This window comes from Excalfactoria chinensis, chromosome 3 (genome assembly GCF_039878825.1).
Source record: "Excalfactoria chinensis isolate bCotChi1 chromosome 3, bCotChi1.hap2, whole genome shotgun sequence".
NCBI lineage: Eukaryota > Metazoa > Chordata > Aves > Galliformes > Phasianidae > Excalfactoria > Excalfactoria chinensis.
The window spans coordinates 18,249,932-18,272,850 of NC_092827.1; the positions used below are offsets into that span (position 1 = coordinate 18,249,932).

Here is a 22,919-nt window from a genome sequence, read left to right on the forward strand (position 1 = left end):
ACATACAAGTAAATCATGGAACCTTTCTCTTCTTACCTACAAAGCATTTCACATCACCAGCATCATTCCAGTTCTTCCCAGTTGTCAGTAAGGTTACCTTTGCTCTGACGTCTAATACTAACCAGCTTTCCAGCTGATTTGATACTCCACCTGGAACTGTTTCCTGAGCTGGTCAGGTTTGTGTATTTTGTGGAGCCTTTGGTTTCATCTTCCCAGCCTGACCAGGCTGAATAGTCACTTAAAGCAGTTGCTGCATCACTGGCAGAGTCAGCAGCAGTAATCTGTGGTGGTTCCCAGCCCTCAATCTCATCTGGTTTCCTAGACTGGACGTTCTGCTTTATCACCAAACTGTCCCAAAAACCTGGCTTCTTTTCTGACTTCATCTCTTCCTTTAATTTCAGGTTTGTTCTAGAAAATAACAATGATTAGGTGATTAATTTCTTCATTTAACAATGCGCATAACAGTTATTAATAACATTCAATTAAATAATTATGTTTTATAGGACTTAATGCTTTTATTCAACGGGAGCGAAGCATCTTGAATTTTACCCAAAGCCAGCTCTGCATCTTCACTATGAAGTCAGTTGTTCTATGACAGCACATCCATAATTGTTATCTTCAGGAAGAACACCCTCCTATAGGTATAAGGCTAAGCACAGTAGACTCTTGCAGTGGGAAAACAGAACTGGATTGAGTATCACAATTTATTATAATAGAACTCCCCACCCCTAACACAGGAGCACGGGCCTTATGGGTGCATGAGCACAGAGAACTGGGCTTGTTCAGTGTGGAGAAGAGAAGGCTCATGGGAGACCTCATCACTCTCCAGAACTACCTGAAAGGAGGTTGTGGTGAAGTAGGGATCGGCCTCTTCTCCCATGTAACTACCAAAAGGACTCGAGGGAATGGCCTGAAGTTGTGCCAGGGGAGATTCAGATTGGATATCAGGAAAAGAGCGGTCAGGTGCTGGAATGGGCTGCCCATGGTGGTTGAGTCACCATCCCATGAGGTATTCAAGAAACATTTAGATGTTGTACTGTGGGACATGGGTCAGTGGGGAAATACTGGTGGTTGGTGGATGGCTGGACTCGATGATCTTGGAGGTCTTTTCTAACCTTGGTGATTCCACAGTTCTATGAGTTACACATAAGTGCCTCTGGAAATGTATGGAGCATTTAGAATAATTTAGGACATCAATCAAAACAAATCCCAAACCCAGCACTAGGACAGCAGAAGTATTACGAAGGTATTTTGTCTACCTCTAGCTTTAAACACCCACTCAGTACTTTCCTGTTTCATATTCCTGTTACCACCTTTGCAGTTATACATTATATCCTAAAATATTTTATGTACAGTATTAGGACTTCATTATTAGAGACCAGTACTCTTTTTTCCCCTCAAAGACATGCACAGTGCTTTGAAAACAGTTGTTTCATTTTTCTGAGAAGAAATTCCAAAGTTCCCCTCACAAAAAATGAGAAAAAACAACCTTAGTGTGTAACACATAATCTCTCTTTCAGAGACATTTTAAAGGCTACTTACACTAATAAATTTCTTATCTCGTATTAAGAAGAATTATTTTGTATATGCAGTGAGTCATATGTTCATGAGTAAGTTTATGTACAGGGTTATAGGTGTAACCAAAAAACAGAACAAAAAGGGCTGAATACCGGTGGTGAAACACACAATCTTCATGGTTCAACGAGCTAAGCAGAAAACTGAAAGCATTATCTACTACTAGCATACGAATTAGCCACAAATAAAACACCCACTGAAATACTATGAATATTTCTATTAAAAGAATTCTTCCCCATGAACAAAAGCTTAGCATCAGGAGCTTGATGCTATCGTATTTTAGAGGAAGTAACAGAACCGATACCTCTAAACGGGCTTTTCCTTCAGTAATCTTAGCACTTGCAGAAATGCCATCTTGTTAAGGCCAGGCTCAGACTCCAACCACTATTCTTATATTTTGTGCCTATAGCACTTGAATATTTACTGTAACTCAGTCTTCATACTGTCCCCACTCTCTTCTCTGGTTTATTTCATTCCTACTTTTCGCATACCTTGCACAGGATCCTTGAAGCAACCTTAGCATCTTAATACCAAGAAAACTGTACAGAAAGTACAGCTAGGAACTTTTATCAAACAGGCTCAAAATGACATGAAAATATATATATTTTAAGTATGCGTATATATATATACACATGTATGCATTTAGATGCACATAAATACACAAACATACTGAAATGCATCTATTTAAATGTCAACTGGAAACAAAACGTACAATGACAAGTCTTAGCAAAACTTTTACATGGCTGGAGCCGAAGAGTGGCACACTTCTTCCTGTTTGTGACCAACATAAGTAGGCAATAAGTAGGTAAACCCTACGTGTGCTGTAAGAGCGAAACAGTCAGCCCTGGAAAGAGGTCTGTCTGTTCAGACAAGGGCCGCAGCCACAACACAGTACAGAACTGCCCTGTGAGCATTTCAGCTCCAAAAGGGAAGATCTGCAAAACCTGACACAGCTAAATCGCTTGGCCTTTTCAGGTGTAGGCAAGACTTCAAAAAAGGAAGTAAAGCAAGTTAAAGAAGGCATTGCTGAGCTCAACTGCAAATTAATCAGTAAGAGGAAAGAGGGTCACGATGACTCTTCTACTCAGAAACCTTTACACAGCTGAATTCCCTCTTCTTCCTGACATGTCTAAATAGGTTATCAACAATACCATCCTTTCCTAGCACAGCATGTTTTACGAGTGTTTAACTTACAATGAATAGTTCTGAAATGCACATAAACCTTTCTCTGTGATTTAACTTCCAGGAGCTGAACACTACTGCTTTTCAGCCTCTTCCTCCAGTGTTTTGCAGAGCTATTTTCTGTTCCAGTTTGTGTATTTTTACAGCAGATAGAACAATCAGATTAACTCACCCTTTGGATTTTGGAGACTTGCATCCGGCCAGCAATTGCTGCTCATCATCTTTATTGAACATAGATGTCACTTCCTTCCAACCCCGGAAACTTGCGCCTTGAACCTATGCAGAGAAGTAAACATACTCATAAACATGCATGACAGAATTTAAGCAGAGAGTGCGTGCCAGCACTGACTGCCTGGGTGGCTGATGGGCAGCCACAGTCCCACTTCTCTCATGCCGTGCAGCTGGGAGCACAGAGGCTCTCTCCTTTTGAAAAGACTAGATTGGGTGACTGCAGAAAGAGCTTTTTCCTGCTGAGTAAAGAATACAAAACCTCGCTGGTCTGCAGGAGCTGACAACTGATGTTGCAGAGTGCAGCTGGGCTCCTGGATGCTATCCTGCAGCCAAGAGCTGCTGGCTGCATGTTCATCTATTACACATAAAAAGGGTGACATAGGGAATCCAGGCAGGGAGACGCAGGGAATCTAGGCAGCTGAGCAAACACTTCAAGGAGTTTCAGTAGACAGAACTGAAATGAACAGTCATTTCTAAGAGGCCACAACAGGCAGGACAGCAAGCTGAATCATGAAACTCTTTAGATTTTACCTGCTTTGCACAATCGTTCCTGTTTTTAGACTCACCCAGACTATGTCTTACAGAAGGGGTATGTGCATTGGTTCGGCAGTGAGATGTGTCACAGGCACCACTGGGTGCATTACGGTGCTCTCACTACATTTATGCCGTAAATTTGACCATCCCAGCAAAAAGATTTCCAATACTATTAAAGGTTTAAATCACTCTCCCTCAAATGAAAAGTTGCTGCTTGTTTTTCTTTAGATAATACATTTAGAGACTATAAAATGCAAGCACATGAGCCTAACAGAACATAGAAGTTGCTTGCCATTTTTTGCAGTCTATTAAGAATGGCACAGTCTATTATTGATAACCTGATTACATTAAAAAATACAACAATACATCATGAAATACATAAACAATCAAAAGAAAATTGTAGTTGTCAACACAAGTGAAGGCTAATTCATCACCTATTATTAAGCTTCATTCTTTCTGAAGAACTCACTGGTACAAACCAGAATAAGTTTGACATTTTAAGCAATTACAGATGATAGCTGGTATGCCCACATAGGTGTTAAAAGATGCATGAGAATATCACCTATGAATTGAGTGCAAACCAGGTAGGAAAACACAGATACTGACAATTCCTCTGCCTGCAGAAACTTCCACAGTTCAGGAGAGTAAATCAGTGTCCTCCCTGCTGTATGGCAGCCAAAGAGCATTTCCAGCTTTTGATCTCCTGTCCATCTGTGCTTCTTACACACCTCCATACTCACTCCTGAACAATCTCAGATAGTAAGGGCCAGCAGACAGAGCAGGCCCACTTGAGGTTTAGCACGAAGGTTTCATCTAGACCTTCCCACCACTCCATTTCATTTTGCTGGGATCCAAACAAGGATCCAGATTTAAGTACAGCTCAGGGGACCTCTGAAAACACAAGACTGAGCAAGAAGGGGACAGACTCTTTATCAGGGTCTGTGGAGACAGAATAAGGGGAAATAGCTTCAAGCTTAAAGGAGGGTAGATTTAGGTTACGTATGGAGGAAAAATTCTTTTACAATGAGGGTGGTGAGGCACTGAAACACGTTGCCAAGAGATGTGGTTGTTGCCCAATCCATGAAGACTTTCAAGGCGAGGCTGGATCAGGCCCTGAGCAACCTGATCTACTTGTGGTGTCCCCATTCACTGCAGAGCAGTCAGACTTGTTGGTCTTTCAGAGGTCCCTTCCAACTCTAAGGATTCTATGGCTCTATGAATTCCTAGCTCTCACTCATGGGATATGGACACAGCAGGCACAGGAACATTGTGTTCACCATAATCCAGTGCTCTGCTACTACTCTGCCCACCTCTTCCCAAACCCACACATGATCTTACAGAAAACCACAGCCTTCCTCACAGCTCCATAAGGAAAGCAACTGCTTCTATATACGTATTTTTTTCCACTATTAGAGCAAAGTGAGTACAGGTTATAAGAAAACTCTCATACACAAACACGTGCTATTTTTAATTATGTTAAAAATACAGACAGCTAACTTCAGCTTTCTATCCCTGTGATACATTAGCTCTACATATGCTGCCAACAACTGGCACTGGCAATAGCTTCAGGCAAAACCAGGCAAGCTGTGGATGGTGCCTTCAGATACCGTACCTCCATGCCAAGTCCTTGCACTGAAGCTAGGAGCCTCTCCAAGCAATATTTAATGCTTGGAAATGCCATGGTATAAATAGAGGTCTAATATTCAGTCCTAGCCTTTAAAGGCCCAGCCCTGTCGATTTCTGTTGTTCTGTTAAATGCATTAACAAGTTTTAAATGAGGATTTTGTTACTGTGTTTTGGATTCCTGTCACTGCAACACTGCTCATCTACAATAAATACACAGAAAATGGGAATCTCCAAGATGTTAGACCTTGAAGTAGCCTTCATCTTCTGCTACCTTACTCAGGCTCTCCCATTTCAAGCCTCAGCAGGCAGGAGCCTTTGCTAACAACTCTTACTGCCTTAATCCTTTAGGCATGATAAAAGGCCCAATAGCCCTCAGTGGTCTAACTTAGACATAAGCTTACCTATCTTAAAAATAACGGTTCATCTAACATAATAAACCTGCAGATGAAACAATGAAAATCAAAGAACCATCTCATTACAGTTTTCAGATAGAAATCTAATACAGAGACAGGCAACTGGACTAACAAATTGTATGTGCCTTTAAAGAATGGCGTTACAAAAGGCCATCTGGAGGGAAACATCTATGCATGCCTACGTTTAATGTAGAAAGGGTATACCTTTATACACACCCCTCTTCTTTTAATCTACAAAATTATGCCATATCGGTATATTCCATATATATTCGTTCTTCCTGCATATATCAATATGGTCTTTGAGCATCAAGCCACTTGCAGAAGTACTGTATTTCATTTTTATGGTGTAACAGTCTACACAAAGCTCAAAAGTACTACTCCTAAAGTCTCTGAATAAGTCCACGTTGATAACTGACTAGTTCATATTCACAAACTTTTAAAGTACTTTTTTTCCATGCACCAATGGAAAAAGAAATAATTCAGCATCCAAAGTTCAAAGAATCATAGAGTCCATGTGGCTGGAAGAGACCTTTGGAGACATCAACCCACCCGCACTGCTCAAAGCCGGCACACTCAGTTGCCCAGGACCATGTCCAGCTGGAACCACGACGTCTCCACAGGTGGTGACTCTGCAGTCTCTCTGGACATCCTGCTCCAGGACATCACCACACTCATGGTGAAAAGATATTCTGTTCTCTTTAAATGGAATTTCATCCAGCTTGCTTTGAGCCCATTGCCTCCTGCTCATTCACTGGTTACCACTGATAAGACTCAAGTTCATCTTTGCAATATCCTCTATGCCTCTGAGGTACCTGCAGAAGCCTTTCACTGTTGCTCTCTATTTCCCCCACCAGATTTAACTCTAAGTGGGTTCTGTCTTTCCTAACTCCATCCCTGCACGCTCAGAGTGTCTTTATGTTGGACTGGATGATCTTTCAGGTCTTTTCCAACCTTGGTGATTCTATGATTTTATGTTCCCCTTCCATCACTTGGCCCTGCTTTCCCCTCCCATATGTTTCTATTGCATGCTTTTTTTCTTTTTGCTTTTCAGAAGTACCATGCTCATCCACACAGGCCTCCCGCCACCTCTGCCTGCTTCTCTGGTTGGCAGGACAGACTATTCTTGAGCTCAGAAGAGATCACTGAAAATCAAAGCTGACAATGCTAGAAAAGAACTGGGTATACCATCAAAACTCCAGGTTTAAAACCAAATAAGAACTTAAAAACAAAAGTCAAGTGAAGTGCCCAAGAGGGGACTGGTAAGAAAACAGATTACAACTAAGGACTAGTATTGTAACTTCTGATGTTAGAAAGGCTAAGCCTTTAGAAGACCAAGTTGGATGTCGCAGTTCACTGTTTGTCAAAAATGCCCACAAGAAGCAAAGTAGAAACCACTCAGAAGGTCATTTCAGCACTGTGTGAAAAAGGATCATGGGCTGCTCTCATCCTATCTTGACTGTTGAGTATGGAGCACTCCTATCTTAACAGCCATAACAAACTTTCCCCCTAGCATCCATTTTAGGTCTTGAAAATCTGCATCACAATGTTCTGTGCAGTCACCTAAAAGGATCAGTAGAAGTGAAATGTAGATGTGATTTAATCTATCAACAGGCAGACTACAGGAAAGCCATCATTTTTTTCCCCTGCATTCAACAGTGTTAATTCCACCTTATGAAGGACTCTCTCTACGCTGAGAAAGCTGCCATTTAATGAGTGTATCTTCTGATGCTGGGAGTGCAAGCAGCCACTTCCAGAACATCATGTAAAGGATGCAGTCTGTCCATCCCTAGTCCAACTGCCTGCAATGTTCTCCCTCTCACTGCTATTCCTTCCGCTTTGCCAAACCTTTAGTATTGGTGCCCATCTGTCAGACAGATTCCTGGAGAGAACTTTCACAAGATGGCAGATCTGGTTTATCAGACACTGCTGCTGAAAAGGGCAGACCCAATTCATTACCTACTGGCATTTACACCACCTTCCTTATGCCATGGTCTTGTACCTCTGTCTTATTGTGGAAGATCAGATGAAATTACTAAGCAGAACTCTAAGCCATTTGTTTTTTGCATTCTTTTGGTTAACCATAAGAATCAGCTCAGCAAAAGATGTCAGAGTCAGATAGTCACTAAACAACATGGAGGTTAGGGGTAACAGAACATTTTTTGCAGCAGAAGTTACTATATGAATTCTAGCAATAAAAATTGCATCCATCTTTCTTCCATAGAGCCTTGTAGGTACAGCGTGGTTTCCCAGAACTCACCCCCCTAATCTCAACCCTTATAGGAAGGTTTGTCTGTTTTGCTGCCCATATTGATCCAAGCAAGTTAGCTATATATAAACTACATATGCTGACCAGATTTTTTTTCCATCTTTAGACAAAAAAAAGAAGCAAAACAAAAAAACACAAAAAACCAGGGAACAAATATCTATCAACAGCTAACTTGATAGTAAAGTATACCAGAAAGGGTCAGGTCCTCTTAGTCTCCTATAAACTTGAGAAGTATCACTACGAATAAAACACTTTAAACATACCAGTTTTCACCACACCAACAAATTCAGATGATTGACGTGACCCTTGGCTTCCCATACTAAGTAGAAGGGCAATGAGTAATAAATGAGCCATCAGAGTCTACTGGGAAACAGTAAAGCATCACTAAGATGACTTTTCAGTTAATTTTACTGTCACAGGTACATAATTCATAATTAGAACTCCACATAATGTTAAAAAGGTACATGAAAAATTAGGGTAAAAGGTGACAAATGAGGAACACTAGCAGTTTTATACTAAAGAAGTAGAACACTCCTAAAAGTAAACAGTAGGTTGCAGAAATATATAGATGCACATCTAGATGAACACATACTAAAAAGGATGACTACACTTAACTGAAAATAGTTAATTGTACATGAATGCTGCATTACGGTGGGGAGGGGATAAGCGTAGTCTCAATCAAGTCTTAGAACAATAGTAAGGATTTGGGACATACGATAGAGGAGTATTATAAATAGTTAATATTTCAACGTGAATGATTCAAGTATGTTTGAACAACACTCTGACTAAAACAGTACTGCTTCATGAATGGGTAGTAGTACTTGCAATATATTCTCGTTAGACTTTTCTACTTCTTGACTGCTAACCAGCAGGGCTCCGGGGAACAGAAGTCACTCTCTGTGGGCTACAAGAAACCACATAGCAAGAGTCTTAGCAACCAAAAAGAGCAATTTTGTGCTCAGTATACCTGCAGTGAGAATCAGCATGTTCAGTGCTGTTGTGTAGTTAAGCAGCTAATCCCTAAAAAGCCTCAACTCAGCATGTCTGAAATGAGATTTCTAGAAATGTACGTTTTGGCCAAGTTTGAGCAGACCATCACAAGTGTTTTCATACTGGATTGACAACTGGTGAATCAAAATCCTCCCGCAACGTAGAAGCACTCCATGAAAAGCGTGCACAATTTTCTTTCTTAAACGGGAAAAAAAAAAGGATTTTCCTCTCAAACCTGACTGAGAAGAAACAACTGTTTGTTCCGCAGCTTTCCTCCCTCCACTGCCACCCTGGCAAAATGAGGCTAAAATAAAAAGCCAGGGAAGAATTTTTCCATATATAAGTACTTTGCAGGTCAATAAAGTTACAACTAAGTGTTTTATAATCAAAAACGTCAATCAGTTTTAACTAAAGAAGTGCTGTTCCCACATTATAGGAAGCCTATTCATAGCATGCAAGAAGCCAAACAACAAAGAATTGTAAACAAAAAAAAACAATCCCCCTCCAAATTTATTTCCCAGATATCAAAGCATTTCTATGGAGAAATTGCTCAACTTTCTTGGTGTGCAGACCAACAATTACTCCGTCCATGAGTGAAAGTCCAGCATTTGGCCCTACTGGATTTCCCAGCATCACTAGTACCATTATTCACATAATGTATCTTGTTTCTCCAAACTATATGTCTCTTTTCAAAAGCTGGCCTGGTAACAATTGCAGGTGATGCCTCTGCTGTGCTTCTAACACTGCAGTTCAGCGCTGGGGTCAGTCCACTGAGATGAGCTGAGCTGAGGCCAAAGAGGGATGTGCAATGGGCTCCAGCTTCTGCCTTTTCCAGTGTACCACTGGGAATTTCACATGGCTTTCTGACCAGCTGTACCTGCCTTCCAGGTGAAACAGGAAGAGGGAACCAGAAAACTCTAGCACTGAAGTCAGCATGCCCTCACTGCAGGGTGGACAACTTGTTGCATGAGCACAATGTAAGCTCATTTTGCAGCCTATGGCTCCAGCCACTGGGACCAGCTCCTGCTTGGGCACCTTCAAATCCAGGTCAAAGGCTTTTCTGTCAGACTGGGAATAAGGACTGGCCTAAAACCTGGGCTTTAAGGGCTACCTATAAAGGCTATCTCCCTAAAGGGCATGCATACCAAATTTGGATCCATTTTCTTCAAGAACTTCATTGTTCTTCATTATACTGTTTCTACATGGAGACTCATTCATGAAATGCACCCACTGAAAAGGCCACACGTATAAAAAGCCTTCTATATTAAGGACTTTGGAACTCATGGGATACCACTTTACTGACAGCTTCTAAGACAGAAGAACCAAATAAAACTCAGAAGTGCTTTCAGAAACAGCAGTAAAGAAAAATAAGATGAGAAGGATAAGGAGTGGTTTTAGTGAATACATTTTTAAGACAAGGGGATTTTACTTTACAACAGAAAAATACCACATCTCTGTGGTTTGCCCTGGGGCCTTTTTTTCCCCTGAAACCAAAACACACACTTAGCAAGTCTTCCTGAATGACTAAGAAATGGATAAAAAAGCTCCAGTATAAAAGAAATTGATGTCAAGGTTCTTTTCCTAAACATTTATCATCTGACGTAAAAAAAAACATAGCAGTTTACATCTCCAGAAGGAGGAATATGTTTTTTTCTTCCAAAAAGCAGAGAGATATAGCACAATTGCACTTCTATTTTCAGTGAAAATCGTGCTGCATCTCAAGTAGAACAAAAAAGAGTAACAGAGGCAGATGTTCAGTTTATACATGTTAATGTGAAGTATTCTATTACGCTAATGACACCGTTTTAAAATGCTTTTCTCTGTACCTATGGAATTTCAAAACAAGCTCTAGCATATCATAGCCACTTCCAGTTCTTTCATCTTCTATCAGTGTAGTTTAAGAACGTTAACAAAAAAATTCTTGGACACATATCAAGGTAAAAAAATATATAACTCAAATGCCGACTTTCCTGAAAGAGATGTAAGATAAAGTCCTTGAGGTCACAGAGCCGGCTGAGTTACATATATATATACATAATGTATATACATAACACAAAAACATCTCCTACTGATCGTATTTTCAGTACAGGTAATATTTAGTTCTTCTGTACTTTAGGTTTCACTTCAGTTAATTCCTGTGGATTCTTATTTTCATCTTAACATATACATGTTTTCATGAAAGAATAAAAATAAAGGACCTTTTCTTTCAAAAACTAATTTGCATGCTGCCTACTTCCTTGCAACTACTACACTGCTTATATCACTTCAATGAAAAATCCATGACAGTATGAGGATGGGCCATAACTATAAGATCAACAATAAACTACATAAATATCCTCCTTAACTCAGGCCGCACACGATAAACAGCAGAGTTCCTAACACACACTGAGTGAAGTGTATATATATGATATAAAACATGCTACACTTCCAAAGAGCAGGTATTTACCTTTGTTGCAAGTTGAGACACTGAAGATGGAACTTCATCATGAAGAGACTGGTCTTTATTCTCCAAAAAGAAAAGAATAAAGATAAAAAAAAAAGGCTCATGGTCAGTTCAGTTTGACAATCAGCAGCAACATTTTAGAATGCTCAGAAATGCTTTTATTCTACTCGAAACATCACGACAGACAACTGACAAAACGTGGTCACACTGCAGAACTGAGCAAACATCACAGCTAATGCTGCACCAGAAGCAAAAACACAAAATCAAATCCCTACAAAACCAAAAGCCCCACACTGACCAAAAAGAGCCCAAGAACTCCTGTGCCAGAAGGGTTTTCACACAACTATAATCTATAATTCTAACTTTAATCTTAAATTAACAGTTATGTCTGCAGTTGTTTTCTGTAGATGTTGCTCTATGCAGTGTCCATAGCCTGGAGTAGGCAATGTCCAAAGATTCCCTCTTCTTCCACATCAAAAAGTACTACACTTCCCCTCCATTACAGACTTTTGCCTGCATTCCTTTCTCTTCTATTTTCAAGATCTCTGATGAAAACCAGAGTACTGAGGATGCTAGCAAAGGTAATTTAATAGGGCAGCATTTCTGTCCATCTCTGAATCAAGTTGGTATCCCTGTGCACTCAAGCAAGCTACCAGCAGGCCCCCCCAAGACAGAACAAGATCAGTACCAGGAATAGTTTACAGGCCAAAGAAAGATAACAGGGAGAGGTGAGAAAGCTTATGAGAGAAGTATTAGGTATATCTAGTCATGGGGGACCCAGGAAATATCAGTCTCCTCTTGGAGAGGCCACCTTCTCATCCCATGCATCCTTTCTTAATTATATTTATTGTAACTTCCTAGTAATGTTTCCATGTATAGGCAATCCTTCATATTGTACAAGGGATGAGGAGCATTTCTAGAACCAGTACGAAGAACATCCCACTGTACTTCAGCAACAACTGTATGTTGGAACCGGGAATTTGCAGATAGAGAGGAGTACTTGCTGGGGCAGAATACAAAGCCAGGAACTCCTATCATCACCACAAATGAGACTATTGCTTCCTGAGGATCTCAATGAGTTACTGAACTTCTGCTTTGGGTCAACTGCCTTAACACAGGGTATCATTGCAGATGGGATACTAAAAATTACAAAGTTAACATTTGTGCAATACTCCAGACTGAAATTTAGTTACTTTTTTTCACCCCCAGTAACAACTGCAAAATCACTGGCAATATCTTAAGCAGAAAAGCCATAGAGAATTCCAGCTGGAGAAATCCTACCCATTTGTCCAAATTTTTTACCCAAATGAAAAAAATATATATATCCAAATACTACAAAAGCTGCCAGGAACAACATGGTAAGAGGAAAAGTAATTTCAGCCATCCAAAGCTGTCAGAGCCACCAGGTACAACAAGCACAATGCTACCTCCAGAACAAACAAGGCACCACTGGTACCTCCCAGAGGAACAACACCTCTCGCTTTCATTCTTTCAGCTTTCCAAACACATTAGGAGGGACTATAAAAATATGACAATGAATAAAGAAAAGATGGAAGGAAGAAGGCATACAGCCTCCATCAAGCCAGAGCATACAGAAACAAAAGTGCAAAACAACTTTCACAGTGCAAGGTTTTAGGGAAAAGCTGAGAGCTGCAGGGTTGGGAAGCCAGATTACAGGCAGAGGAAAACTGGAACACCATCTTTGATAAAAGATGTCACTCACAATGAACATTTAAAAAGTAATAATAAAGCCCAACCTTTTTGACCAACCGTGATAAGCAGGGTTGTGTTGTTGTTAACATATCCACATGTTACTACTTGCAGACACAAAGTGATCCTTATAACAAATGGGCAGTAGCTCCCAGGAACATGATCACACAGAGCAGGACTGGCAGTTCAAAGGCAACACAAAGTGAAAAGATACAAAGTACAACCACAAAGAGACATTAATCCCTCAGAAAAGCAACTGGGGAGAATCCATTGCTCCAAACACATTCTACAGGAGTCGAAGACCTATCAAGAAGTCAAAAGCCCCTGTGCAGGATAGGGCTCTCTGGAGAACTCATAGTGATAGGACAAGGGGGAACAGTTTTAAACTAGCAGAGGGGACATTTAGGTTAGATGTTAGAGAGATATTATTTACTCAGAGGGTGGTGAGGCACTGGCACAGCTGCCCAGAGAAGCTGTGGATGTCCCACCCCTGGAGGTGCTCAAGGCCAGATGGGGTCTTGAGCAGCCTGAGCTGGTGGATGGGAACCCAGCCCATAGCAGGGGGATTGGAACTGTGTGGTCTTTAAGGCCTCTTCCAACCCAAAACATTCTAAGAGATCTAAGAGAAGAAGAGTTGGTTAACTGTGATGTGTGTCTGACATGCATCCGTACATCCTACGTGCTTTCAGTAACAGGTGACTGACACCAAGGAGTTTTCAACCAACCAACACCAGCAGGTTTAAACCTATCAGTTTCAGGCAGACATGATTTCTACATATTTGCTGGAAAACCTATGGCTAGGGAGAGCAGAGGAAAGCAAGAAAAGCAAGTAGAGGAAAGCAAGGCAGGAAAAAACATGCTCCACAGCATGCACTGACTCACATGGCCCAGGGAGGGACCTGCCCACTGGGTGACAAGGAAAGCGACAGGGGCTGGAGCACGATGAGGAAAGTCCAGAAAGAGACAGGAAGGCACATTCAACCCATCTTCACCTGTTACCTGGGGAATCACTTTTTTCCTTTCTTCTCATAGATACAGTCTACTTTCATCATTGATCAGAGAGCAAAGAACCTACAACTTCATTTTTCTTCTTTTATTCTCCTCTAAGGGGGCAAACTACCACACAGCTATTTGTGAAGATACGCTTGCTTTATCACACTGCACAAGAGACACCAACATTTACACATTATCTCAGTTTACTTTAGTCTAAGTGGTTTACGGTTACTTTAACTTAAAAGAAAAATGTGGAGTACGTTATAGCATTTAGTAATGAAACAGGCAAATAAATGCTAAGGCAAGTGGGAAATGCTGATCAACATGAATAGCCTTTCAGTTCTGGCATGGGAATGCTGGTATGCACAGTGTGTTTTCGTAAGGAAACAAGTGCCCTTTTGTTGGACACACTGCAAACCATAGGGTACTCAAGGGATTAATTCAACTAGCACATAAAACTTTTTGTACAGAGATCAAAACTGTAATCTACTTCCCTCAGCTTCCTTTGTGGTAAAGTAATTAATTAGTCCCTTTAGATCATTCAGTCCGTGATGAGAAACACCGGACACCAAAGAGTTAAGACAAATACTAGCATCATCTCGCCCTGCATGTCTTTCTCCTGCTCTAGTACATTAAATGGTATGTTATTGATTTCCTCTACTCGGTTATGGAGCCTTCCCATCACACACACACTGGTTGTCAAAGTAGAGCACATGTAAGAAAAACTGGTTATTTTAGGAATAGGTCTTCTTGGTACAAATTACTGCCCTTCCACTGACCTGTTACATCTCCTCTGCCTACTGCCATGCCTCATCAAGGACTAAGTGGAATTTAACGTCTAGGTCATCATGCCTGGAAGTGCAAATTAGTTTATGAACCACGAACGAATAACTCAAGTGGAACAAAAAACAACCACCACCACCTGAGGAGACATTTGCTGTGCAGAACTTGAAGACAACTCCCAGTCCTCCACAAAGCCCCGAAGTAAGGCAGAGATAGGAGATGGAGAAGAAAAAAAGTAAAAATCACTCAGAAGATTGTAGACCTGAAAGTTAACCTCTGAAGCTGGAAAGATTCCCAAAGCACTGATTACAAACCAAACAGGAGAACGACTCTATATACACAGCCTGACCGGAGACAGCCAGCTCATGCTCAGACGAGATCCCGCTGTCAGATCATTATCTTCAACCTGCACTAACAAAAGAACCTGCTTCCTTCGGTTTGAGCAGGACTTTGCTATAACATCAAATGAAAGAAATAAAGACTACAACAGATTAATAAAGCAAAAGTCACTCTGCTTATCTGGTTTTTGATCTGAAACAAGACCAGAGCGAAACACACTCCTCACTGGAGTAAGGAGAAAGTTAGCAGCAGGTAGCTTTGGTCTTAGGCCTTGCATTCTTGATCACACACACATACAGTTGGAAAATTCCATGTGTGGATAGAAATATGCTTTCCAAATCATCAGCCTGAAGCAACTGTGATCAAATGTAGATGGGCACAGCTGGAAATAAAACAGAACTGTACCTAATGCTGATGCAAAATTGAACGTGCCCTTCGAGGACACAAGGCCTGCAGGCTGAACAGACAAGGAGTGCATTGCTTGCTCACACAGCTTGCTTTCATGCAAGGCCAGGTGTCCAACAGATGCAACTCCATGTTGAACTGCACATTTCCCTTCTCCTTGATGGCAGAGAAGGTCTAGATTAAGTCCAAGACCATTTCTAGTCTTGTCCATACTTCATCTACTGCTAGATCTCAGTCTTTCAGTGCTGTCTCCATGCCCCTAAAACAACTGAAAAAAAACAAACTAACCATCAGAACAGCTGATGTACACTGAAAACTTATTAATATCACCAGTGAAAAATATCAAACTAGGTACTTCCAAAGTCTTTTCACGCTCAAGAGTTGTTTGGCATTTTAAACTGGTTTGTCAAAAACTATATAAAGAACATTCTAGTACTCTAAATTGCTCACTAACGTTACAAAAGCATTTCCATTATAACAATAACCCAGTTCAGATGCCACTGTGACTGAACAGTGACAGTGACTGCCACCCTGGCAGCCTCCTCTGCCACTCTGCGGCAAAATGGAAAATACTCTGTTCACAAAGAAAAGCTTAAATATGAATTATGTTAAAGAATGTACTTTCCTCTTTTAACCTTATTCTTTCATCTTACAATTCACCAGACCATGTGCAGAAGAGCTTGCTGTACCCTGCTGCCTTTGAGAAGCCCAGGTGACTATCTGAGATACAGCCGACAACCCACCCAATGCATTCAAAACTGCTTTCATCTTCTAGGCCCCCACATTCTGCAATTAACCATTATTCTCCAGACTGACCGGATGATGAAAAACAGTTTTCCTATCTTTTCACCCTTTAAAATATTACTAAGGCTGAATAAATCAAAACAAAGATGATGTTCTTTTTTTTTCCCCATCAGCATTCACAGCTGTCAAAAAACTTGTTTAGCATTTTGACAAACTGTTTCATTCAACCGCTTCTCCTTCAGTTATTGCTTTGCGTTCTTTTACACTTTAAAACAGAATATCTAAATTATTTCCCTATTTTTACTGTCAATCGATACAAATGGCAAGAGTTACCGGAGAAGATTAATTTCCAAATGTAAGCATTTACACAAGAATACTTTTGTAGTTCCGCATTTTATTGGCACCACAAGAAGAACTATCAGAGCAGCAGATCCCGATGCTGTGTTCCCTCGTCACTAGAGCAGGTTGTTTTATTAATATGCCTGCCTGTAATAAGTCATTATAATATATCTTACTCAGATTTTGCCTCACATAATATGTTTGGAAGAATGTTACTTAACACCTTAAAAATAACTTTTAAAACTGAGCTCATGAAGAATATGCTTTTTGCCTGATTTTTACTATCTAAAGTATACTCCAACAACTGGAAACAACTACATGGAGAGGGAAATAATATCAACGTCCACGCTGGCAATATGATCAGGTAACCAATTTGACTTGTATTGCCACAATAATGTAAATACTCCAATGAAGTTTTTTTTATTCTGATGATGTTCCTGATTGAAAATGTCTCCGATGTAATGACTTACCCCCACCAGAAAAATGATGATAGTTCAAAAGACAGTATCTGACTTAGGATTGTTTTTATTCAGTCACGCACGGCATTTCAAATTAAATTCCACATCCCCCAGAAAAAAAACCTCTTGCATGAGTAATGGTAATATTTTCGTAGAATAGCTTCTGCAAAACAGGTTGAACACTTTATTTTTGGTTACGGCGTTCAACAGCAAACACACCACTTCCTTTTGAGGTGCTGCTTTCATCTCCACGTGCAGTGCTACATTCACAGCCCAGCCTGGCCCCTTGCAATGAGCTGGAAGAATCAGAGCATTGCTCAGGTTGGAAAAGATCTTCAAGATCATCAACCTCATCACAATACCCTTACTAACAACCCTCCACTAAATCATGTCCCTGATGATGTCAGGACTGAAAACTGCTCTACCTGGCAAGGGATCCATCTAACTGCTAATAACTCTACACCTGTTATGGCTGCATTTATGCAATCGAACAAAAAGTTTCAGTAGTAAAGAATTAAGCACATAAAAAACATTAATTCTTTCTCAAAAGGTACTATGTACTAGTTTGTTCATATATTAATGGTATGCAATCTCCACGTTGCTAGGAAAGTATGCTTCTATTAACTTGACAAAAGCACATCACAGAAAGGTAGAATGGCTTAGACTAGAAGACCAACCTGTTCCAACCCTTGTACCGTGGGCAGGGCTGCCACCCACAAGACCAGCCTGTCCAGGGCTCCATCTAAGCAAGCCCTGAGCACCTCCAGGGATGGAGCACCCACAGCTTATCTGGGCAGCTTGTGCCAGTGCCCCACCACCCTCTGAGTAAGAACTTCCTTCCGCTTAAAATTTAACCTCAGTCATCTCCCCCCTTTTAGTTTAAAACCATTCCTTCTTATCTTATCACCATATGCCTGTGTAAATAGTCAGTCTACCCCTACAAAGATACAGCAAAGAGATTAGGGATGATGGATCTCCAGAAACGATTTGGAGAAGAATGGGATTTAGAATAGGATCCTGGATCAGCCAAAGGGAATAATTCTGTATGGCGCTTTCAGGGATGCAGACAGACAGGGCAGAGGACAGAGGCTGTCACAGCTAGCAAAGCAGAACTGGCACCAGAAAAGATGCAACAAGTGTTAGAAGTGACAAATGGGCAAGAGGAAGGGGATGTACTGAGAAAAACCTTGAAAGCAAGGCTAGAAATCTGAATGTAAATGTCCTGAAACAAAGGGAAGCCAGCTGAAGAAACTGAACCGGGAAGATAAGGACAACTTAAGCTTTATGCCATAAACAATAACAGTAATATCAGCGAAAAGACACCTCAAGACACCATCAATCAGCTCTCTGCAGGGCTCCATGAAGGCTGAGAAAGAAAAAGGATCCACTCATGAAGCTGCTGCAGGATGCATGTGATGAAAAAGAAAAAACAGGAAAGGCAAGTCAGTGGAAGCTTCAGGAGAGTTTTGCTGTCAGTCCTCCCAGTCTGATGTTGAGGAACGACGGCAGAATACAGGTGATGGATGTTAGCCAGGAAAATGTCACAAAATGTCACAAGAACTACTTTGATGAAAAACCAGGCTAGAACAGAGGGGTATGTATAAAGGAATGATAAAAGTACCGCATGCAAAGCCTGAGACACATTTAAATGGTTAGAAAGTGAAGGAAAGACGTTACCCGGATTAACATTTACTACTTTTTTTTTAATTAAAAAATAATCTCATTCAGTGCACTAGCAGAGCGTACAAAATGCTGCACGGCTCCCACCCATTCCTTCAGGGCCCGTCTGAGTTCAGCTCAGCTGAAGATGAAAGCTAGTCCCAAAATTGTACCGGAGATTTAAACATCTTAATTAAAACAGATAACTAAAAATCTGTATGCCCAACTTGAAATACATTCAGTGTGCGAGTCTAAACAAAACTCAGCATTAAACATGTTTTTGCACATAGTCCCCATGAATATAACAAAAAATACCATCAGAGGGGAACAGGTCAAACAACAGGAGGGATCTGGAGCTTTTCACATGAAAGACAAAGTTGCAAAATATAATACAATTTAGCTGGATACTCATCAGCTGCCCTGATATATAGGCGGATTCCAAAGCTGAGCACCATTTTACGTAAGAGTTGCATGAAATATTGACACATCATTGACATCTCCGAGGCCTGATTAGATTACAGCAGACTTTAATCAAGGAGAATACCGAGTGACTGCCAAAACACTGCCCTGCCGAAGTCAAAACCAAACATTTTTCCCATTCCAAAAATACAACTCCGGTTTGAAACATAATGAGTATATTACAGACTGAATGCAGGTTTGGCAAGCATCACTGTATGTTTCAAGCATATTTTGAGAGAGAAACACAAGAAGACATTAATTTCATGTTACACACTTGCACTGTTCACATGTATTAAGTTGCCTTCACGCATTAATTGCAGCTCCAGCCAATAAGGAACCTTCACTGCATAAACGTAAAATATTTATGCTTTGAAGAGTAAACTAAAACTAACCTTTATAATTCGGCCTGAAACTGTCTGATCTAAAAAAATAACAACATACAACAATTGTACACACGTACACAAATTGTTTCAGCATTTACTTGTCCGTCTTATCTCAGGAAACAGCTTACTATTTGAAATAAGTGTTAACAATTCAATACGCTTCAACGTATGCAGAAACTTTTGCTAAAGAGTGGCTAAGTGCTGTCAGTTCCCTCCCACTGCCATTCTCATGCTTTGAAATGTGGCTTTTTTCTGCCTGGGAAAAAAACAACAACGACAACAAACCACTCTCCACAAAAAACAGAACCATCACAATTCTGGGTTTAGATAAAACTAAGCTTTTCTATTTAAGCAAGTGAGACCATGAACCTCTGCAAACCCAAACGTCGGCTTGTGCAAACCCAGATCAGCCTTCTGTATCTAAATAGGATGATTAAAATTTCTGTAGAGCCACAAAGGTTTTTTTCTTCTTTAATTCCAGCAGCCTAATTCTTTGTTGCTGTCTGCTCCTGAATGTCCTAATTACCAGGTTCTACAGCGAGAACTCCTTCACTCTTTCCCAGCTTTGAAGAAACCACATACAGTGGCATAAATCAAAGGCGATGATGACAGTGAATCTTCCATTTTAGCAACTGGTGCATCAGGAAAGAACCTAGAGGAAATGAAATCTAACAGCGAACTTCTGCCCCAAATCCAATGATGGGCTTTTTTAATCTACTAAAGATCATTACCATCAATTATTTAGAGCTTAGTCCTCAAGACAGAAAATGAGGGGAGCTCTGGATTCTTTTCTTCTTGATAAGAACATTCTTCATCCACAGTTCAGACATTCTGCCCATGACAACTCCAACACAGCAGAGGCAAAATGAGCTTCTCCTGCTCAGCTACCACACAGGAACCACATCTCCTCCAATCCATGGCCCTCCCGCAGCTTAGGACTCAGCTACATAGCACAGCTCCCTGCTGAACCCCCCCTGCACACTGCTGCACTCCACTACCTCGTGACCCTACTATTAGGAGCAAATGCGGGTTCTGACGAAATGTCATAAATCACAAAGGCCCTTGAGCCTTATCAGATCTAACAAGCTGAACAAGTGCATTACGTTACCTCCCACTTTCTCCTTGAGGGCCACGTCTCAGAAACACTTGTACCTATGGCTGACCTGGGTACATCTTTGAGACATTTGATTAATGTTTGTGCAAGAAAACGATCACGGTTCTCCAGTAGTCCGTCATTCCTTAAAGCTTAAATAGAATCTAAAGTAACCACTTTAAAAACAGTTTGTCTCAGATTTAAAGACCAAGAAGACTCGACACAGACCAAACAACTGTAACTGCCTCCACACCAGTTTCTGGGCTAACCTACACTAGAGCCCTGTTAACTTCCCTAAGCCACTTGTCTTCAAGAATATTTTGTCTAGGGTTTTGGAATGATTTATTCTTCCTCTGCCATCTCCTACACCAAAACGTGTATTTTATCCCAGTTGACGTGTGGAGAGAAGAAGAGCAGGGAATGGTCCCTGCAAAGCATGTGGTGACTCTGGATGTTCGTGGTGGGTTTCAGGAGGTAAGTAAACCTACGAGGGCTGTGGGCAGCTTAGTGAAAACAAAAGTTTCCAAGCATCTGAGGGCAGAAACCATGGAAGTAGATGCTACGTGTGGTATAAGAAGCTGCAGGAGACATCTGGGGCTTCCTCCAACTCCACAATCCCCTTCATCCCTTGAAAGACTCTTCAAAATAAGTATCCGTTCCTCCTCTTAAAGAAGATGCCATTTATCCACAGGCATTTTCACACCTGGGGACAGGGCTCTTGTGGTCACAGGGCAGAAGAAAAGCCAAGGCAAGGCTGTTCTGGAGCCCAGAGCAGTGATTTTGGCTACTGGGAGAGGGAGGGAATATCTGCTGTGACTAGGGAGGTTGTTCGTCAGCAGCAGCCACATGTTGACAATCCATCGCAGCTACCAACCAGAAACTCAAGCAGAGGTAGGCTGTCCAGATTCATGCCAGCTCTTCCAGTAAGGCAGGTAGGAGGCACAGGGCAAGCAGTGGGGTGGGTGTTCATACCTGACCTCAAATACAAATCCCACCAGTCCACAGTTCTGGACAGCCACCTGCTTGGGCTATGCCTAATCCCAGCTCGATGGCAATGGAAGATCAGATATGCAAGAAAGCTGAACAGGCTGCTGAGCTGGGCTGATGCCGAATCCCTATCAAGTTCTTGAAAGCAGTCAGCAAACATTCTTGTAGTTGTTTTGCCTGGAGCTCAACCGATGCCCTTCCTTTCCAATCGTGTTTGTTTGACGACAGTTCATTGGGAAGGTCGCTGCTGGCACGCAACTTACTATTTAATAGCGAGAGCCTTCAATAAGATCGCAGCTATTTACAGATAACCAACCACTACGACCAGAAACTCCAGCAGAAGCCACCCTGACAGAACTTAGCACCGCGCACAAACGCACAGCCATCGGCAGACGCAGGCTGCTCGCCTAAGGATGGCCGCGTAATTCATCGCGCCGGGCGCCGCGCTGCCCAGGGCCGGGGCTGAGGCACGGGAAGGAAGGCAGAGCCGGGCAGGAAGGAGAGGAGAAGAGAGACGGCGAACGAGGACCCCAACCCGCTGACAGCCGCACGCGCGGCACCGACACCTTCGCCCATCGCGGCGCGCATCCCGGCGTGGAAAACTGATTACTCATGTCGCCGGCAGGAGAGGAGGGGAGCGAGCCCCGCGGCCCCCGGCCCCGCTCTTACCTGGGGGGCCGCGAAGGCGGCGGCGGGCGGCAGCGGGCCGCGGGGCCGCGTCTCCTCCTCCTCGGGGGAGTCGTCCAGGAGAACTTTGCTGCTCTTGTTGAGCTTCCACATGGCGGGCGCGGGAAAGCGGCTGTCGCCTCGCTGGCGGCGAGCGGGCCGAGGCCGGGCAGGGCGGCTGGGCTGGGCTCGGCTGGGCTGTCACCCCGCCGGGGGCTCCCGGGGCGGGAGGGAGGAGCGCTGCCTGCCGGGGCCGGGAGCCCGCCCCCCGCGCCCGCCTCGCCTCGCCTCTCCCGCCGGCCTGCGGCGGCCCCAGCCCGCGGGGCCCGAGCTGAGCCGCCGCCCCGGCCCCTCCGCCGCCACGCCTGAGCGGAGCCGGGTGCCGAGCGCGGCGCGCCGCCCGCCCGGCACGGCTGGCTGCGTCCGGGACCGGGGCGACACCTCCCCGCCGCCCCTCCTCACCTGCCGCCGCTCCCCGCCGGAGCCGACCGCGGCCGCCGCGCCGCCGCTGCCATGTTTGCGGGGGCGGGGGCGCGGGCTTTCCCGTCACCGCGGCAACCGGCGCGGCGCCGGCCGGGCCCTGACAGCGCCCGCAGCGCGCGGCTCTCGGCCCGGGGGAGCGTGCGGACCCGGCCGGGCCC

General features: G+C 42.7%; 1 protein-coding gene across 2 annotated transcripts; it reads right to left on the reverse strand.

Moving 5' to 3' along the window:
• Window positions 1-8: 8 nt before the first annotated feature.
• Window positions 9-22,532, reverse strand: TDRP (testis development related protein). 2 transcript variants are annotated; one of them, XM_072333451.1, is made up of 4 exons: window positions 22,282-22,532; window positions 11,264-11,323; window positions 2,930-3,033; window positions 9-408 (listed from the first exon to the last, which is right to left on the reverse strand). In XM_072333451.1, the coding sequence occupies exons 1-4, from the start codon at window positions 22,390-22,392 to the stop codon at window positions 63-65; spliced, it is 621 nt and encodes a 206-aa protein (XP_072189552.1). In that variant the 5' UTR covers window positions 22,393-22,532; the 3' UTR covers window positions 9-62. The 2 variants fall into 2 exon arrangements, with proteins under 2 accessions (XP_072189552.1, XP_072189553.1); XM_072333452.1 differs by lacking the exon at window positions 11,264-11,323.
• Window positions 22,533-22,919: the final 387 nt, after the last annotated feature.

Excerpts from the sequence above, each read along its gene's own strand:
- TDRP (XM_072333451.1), bottom strand. The coding sequence starts at position 22,392 with ATGTGGAAGCTCAACAAGAGCAGCAAAGTTCTCCTGGACGACTCCCCC. Across the intron at positions 11,324-22,281 it reads CCGCCTTCGCGGCCCCCCAG|AATAAAGACCAGTCTCTTCA; the intron begins GTAAGAGCGGGG and ends TTCTTTTTGGAG. Across the intron at positions 3,034-11,263 it reads TGTCTCAACTTGCAACAAAG|GTTCAAGGCGCAAGTTTCCG; the intron begins GTAAATACCTGC and ends TTCTCTGCATAG.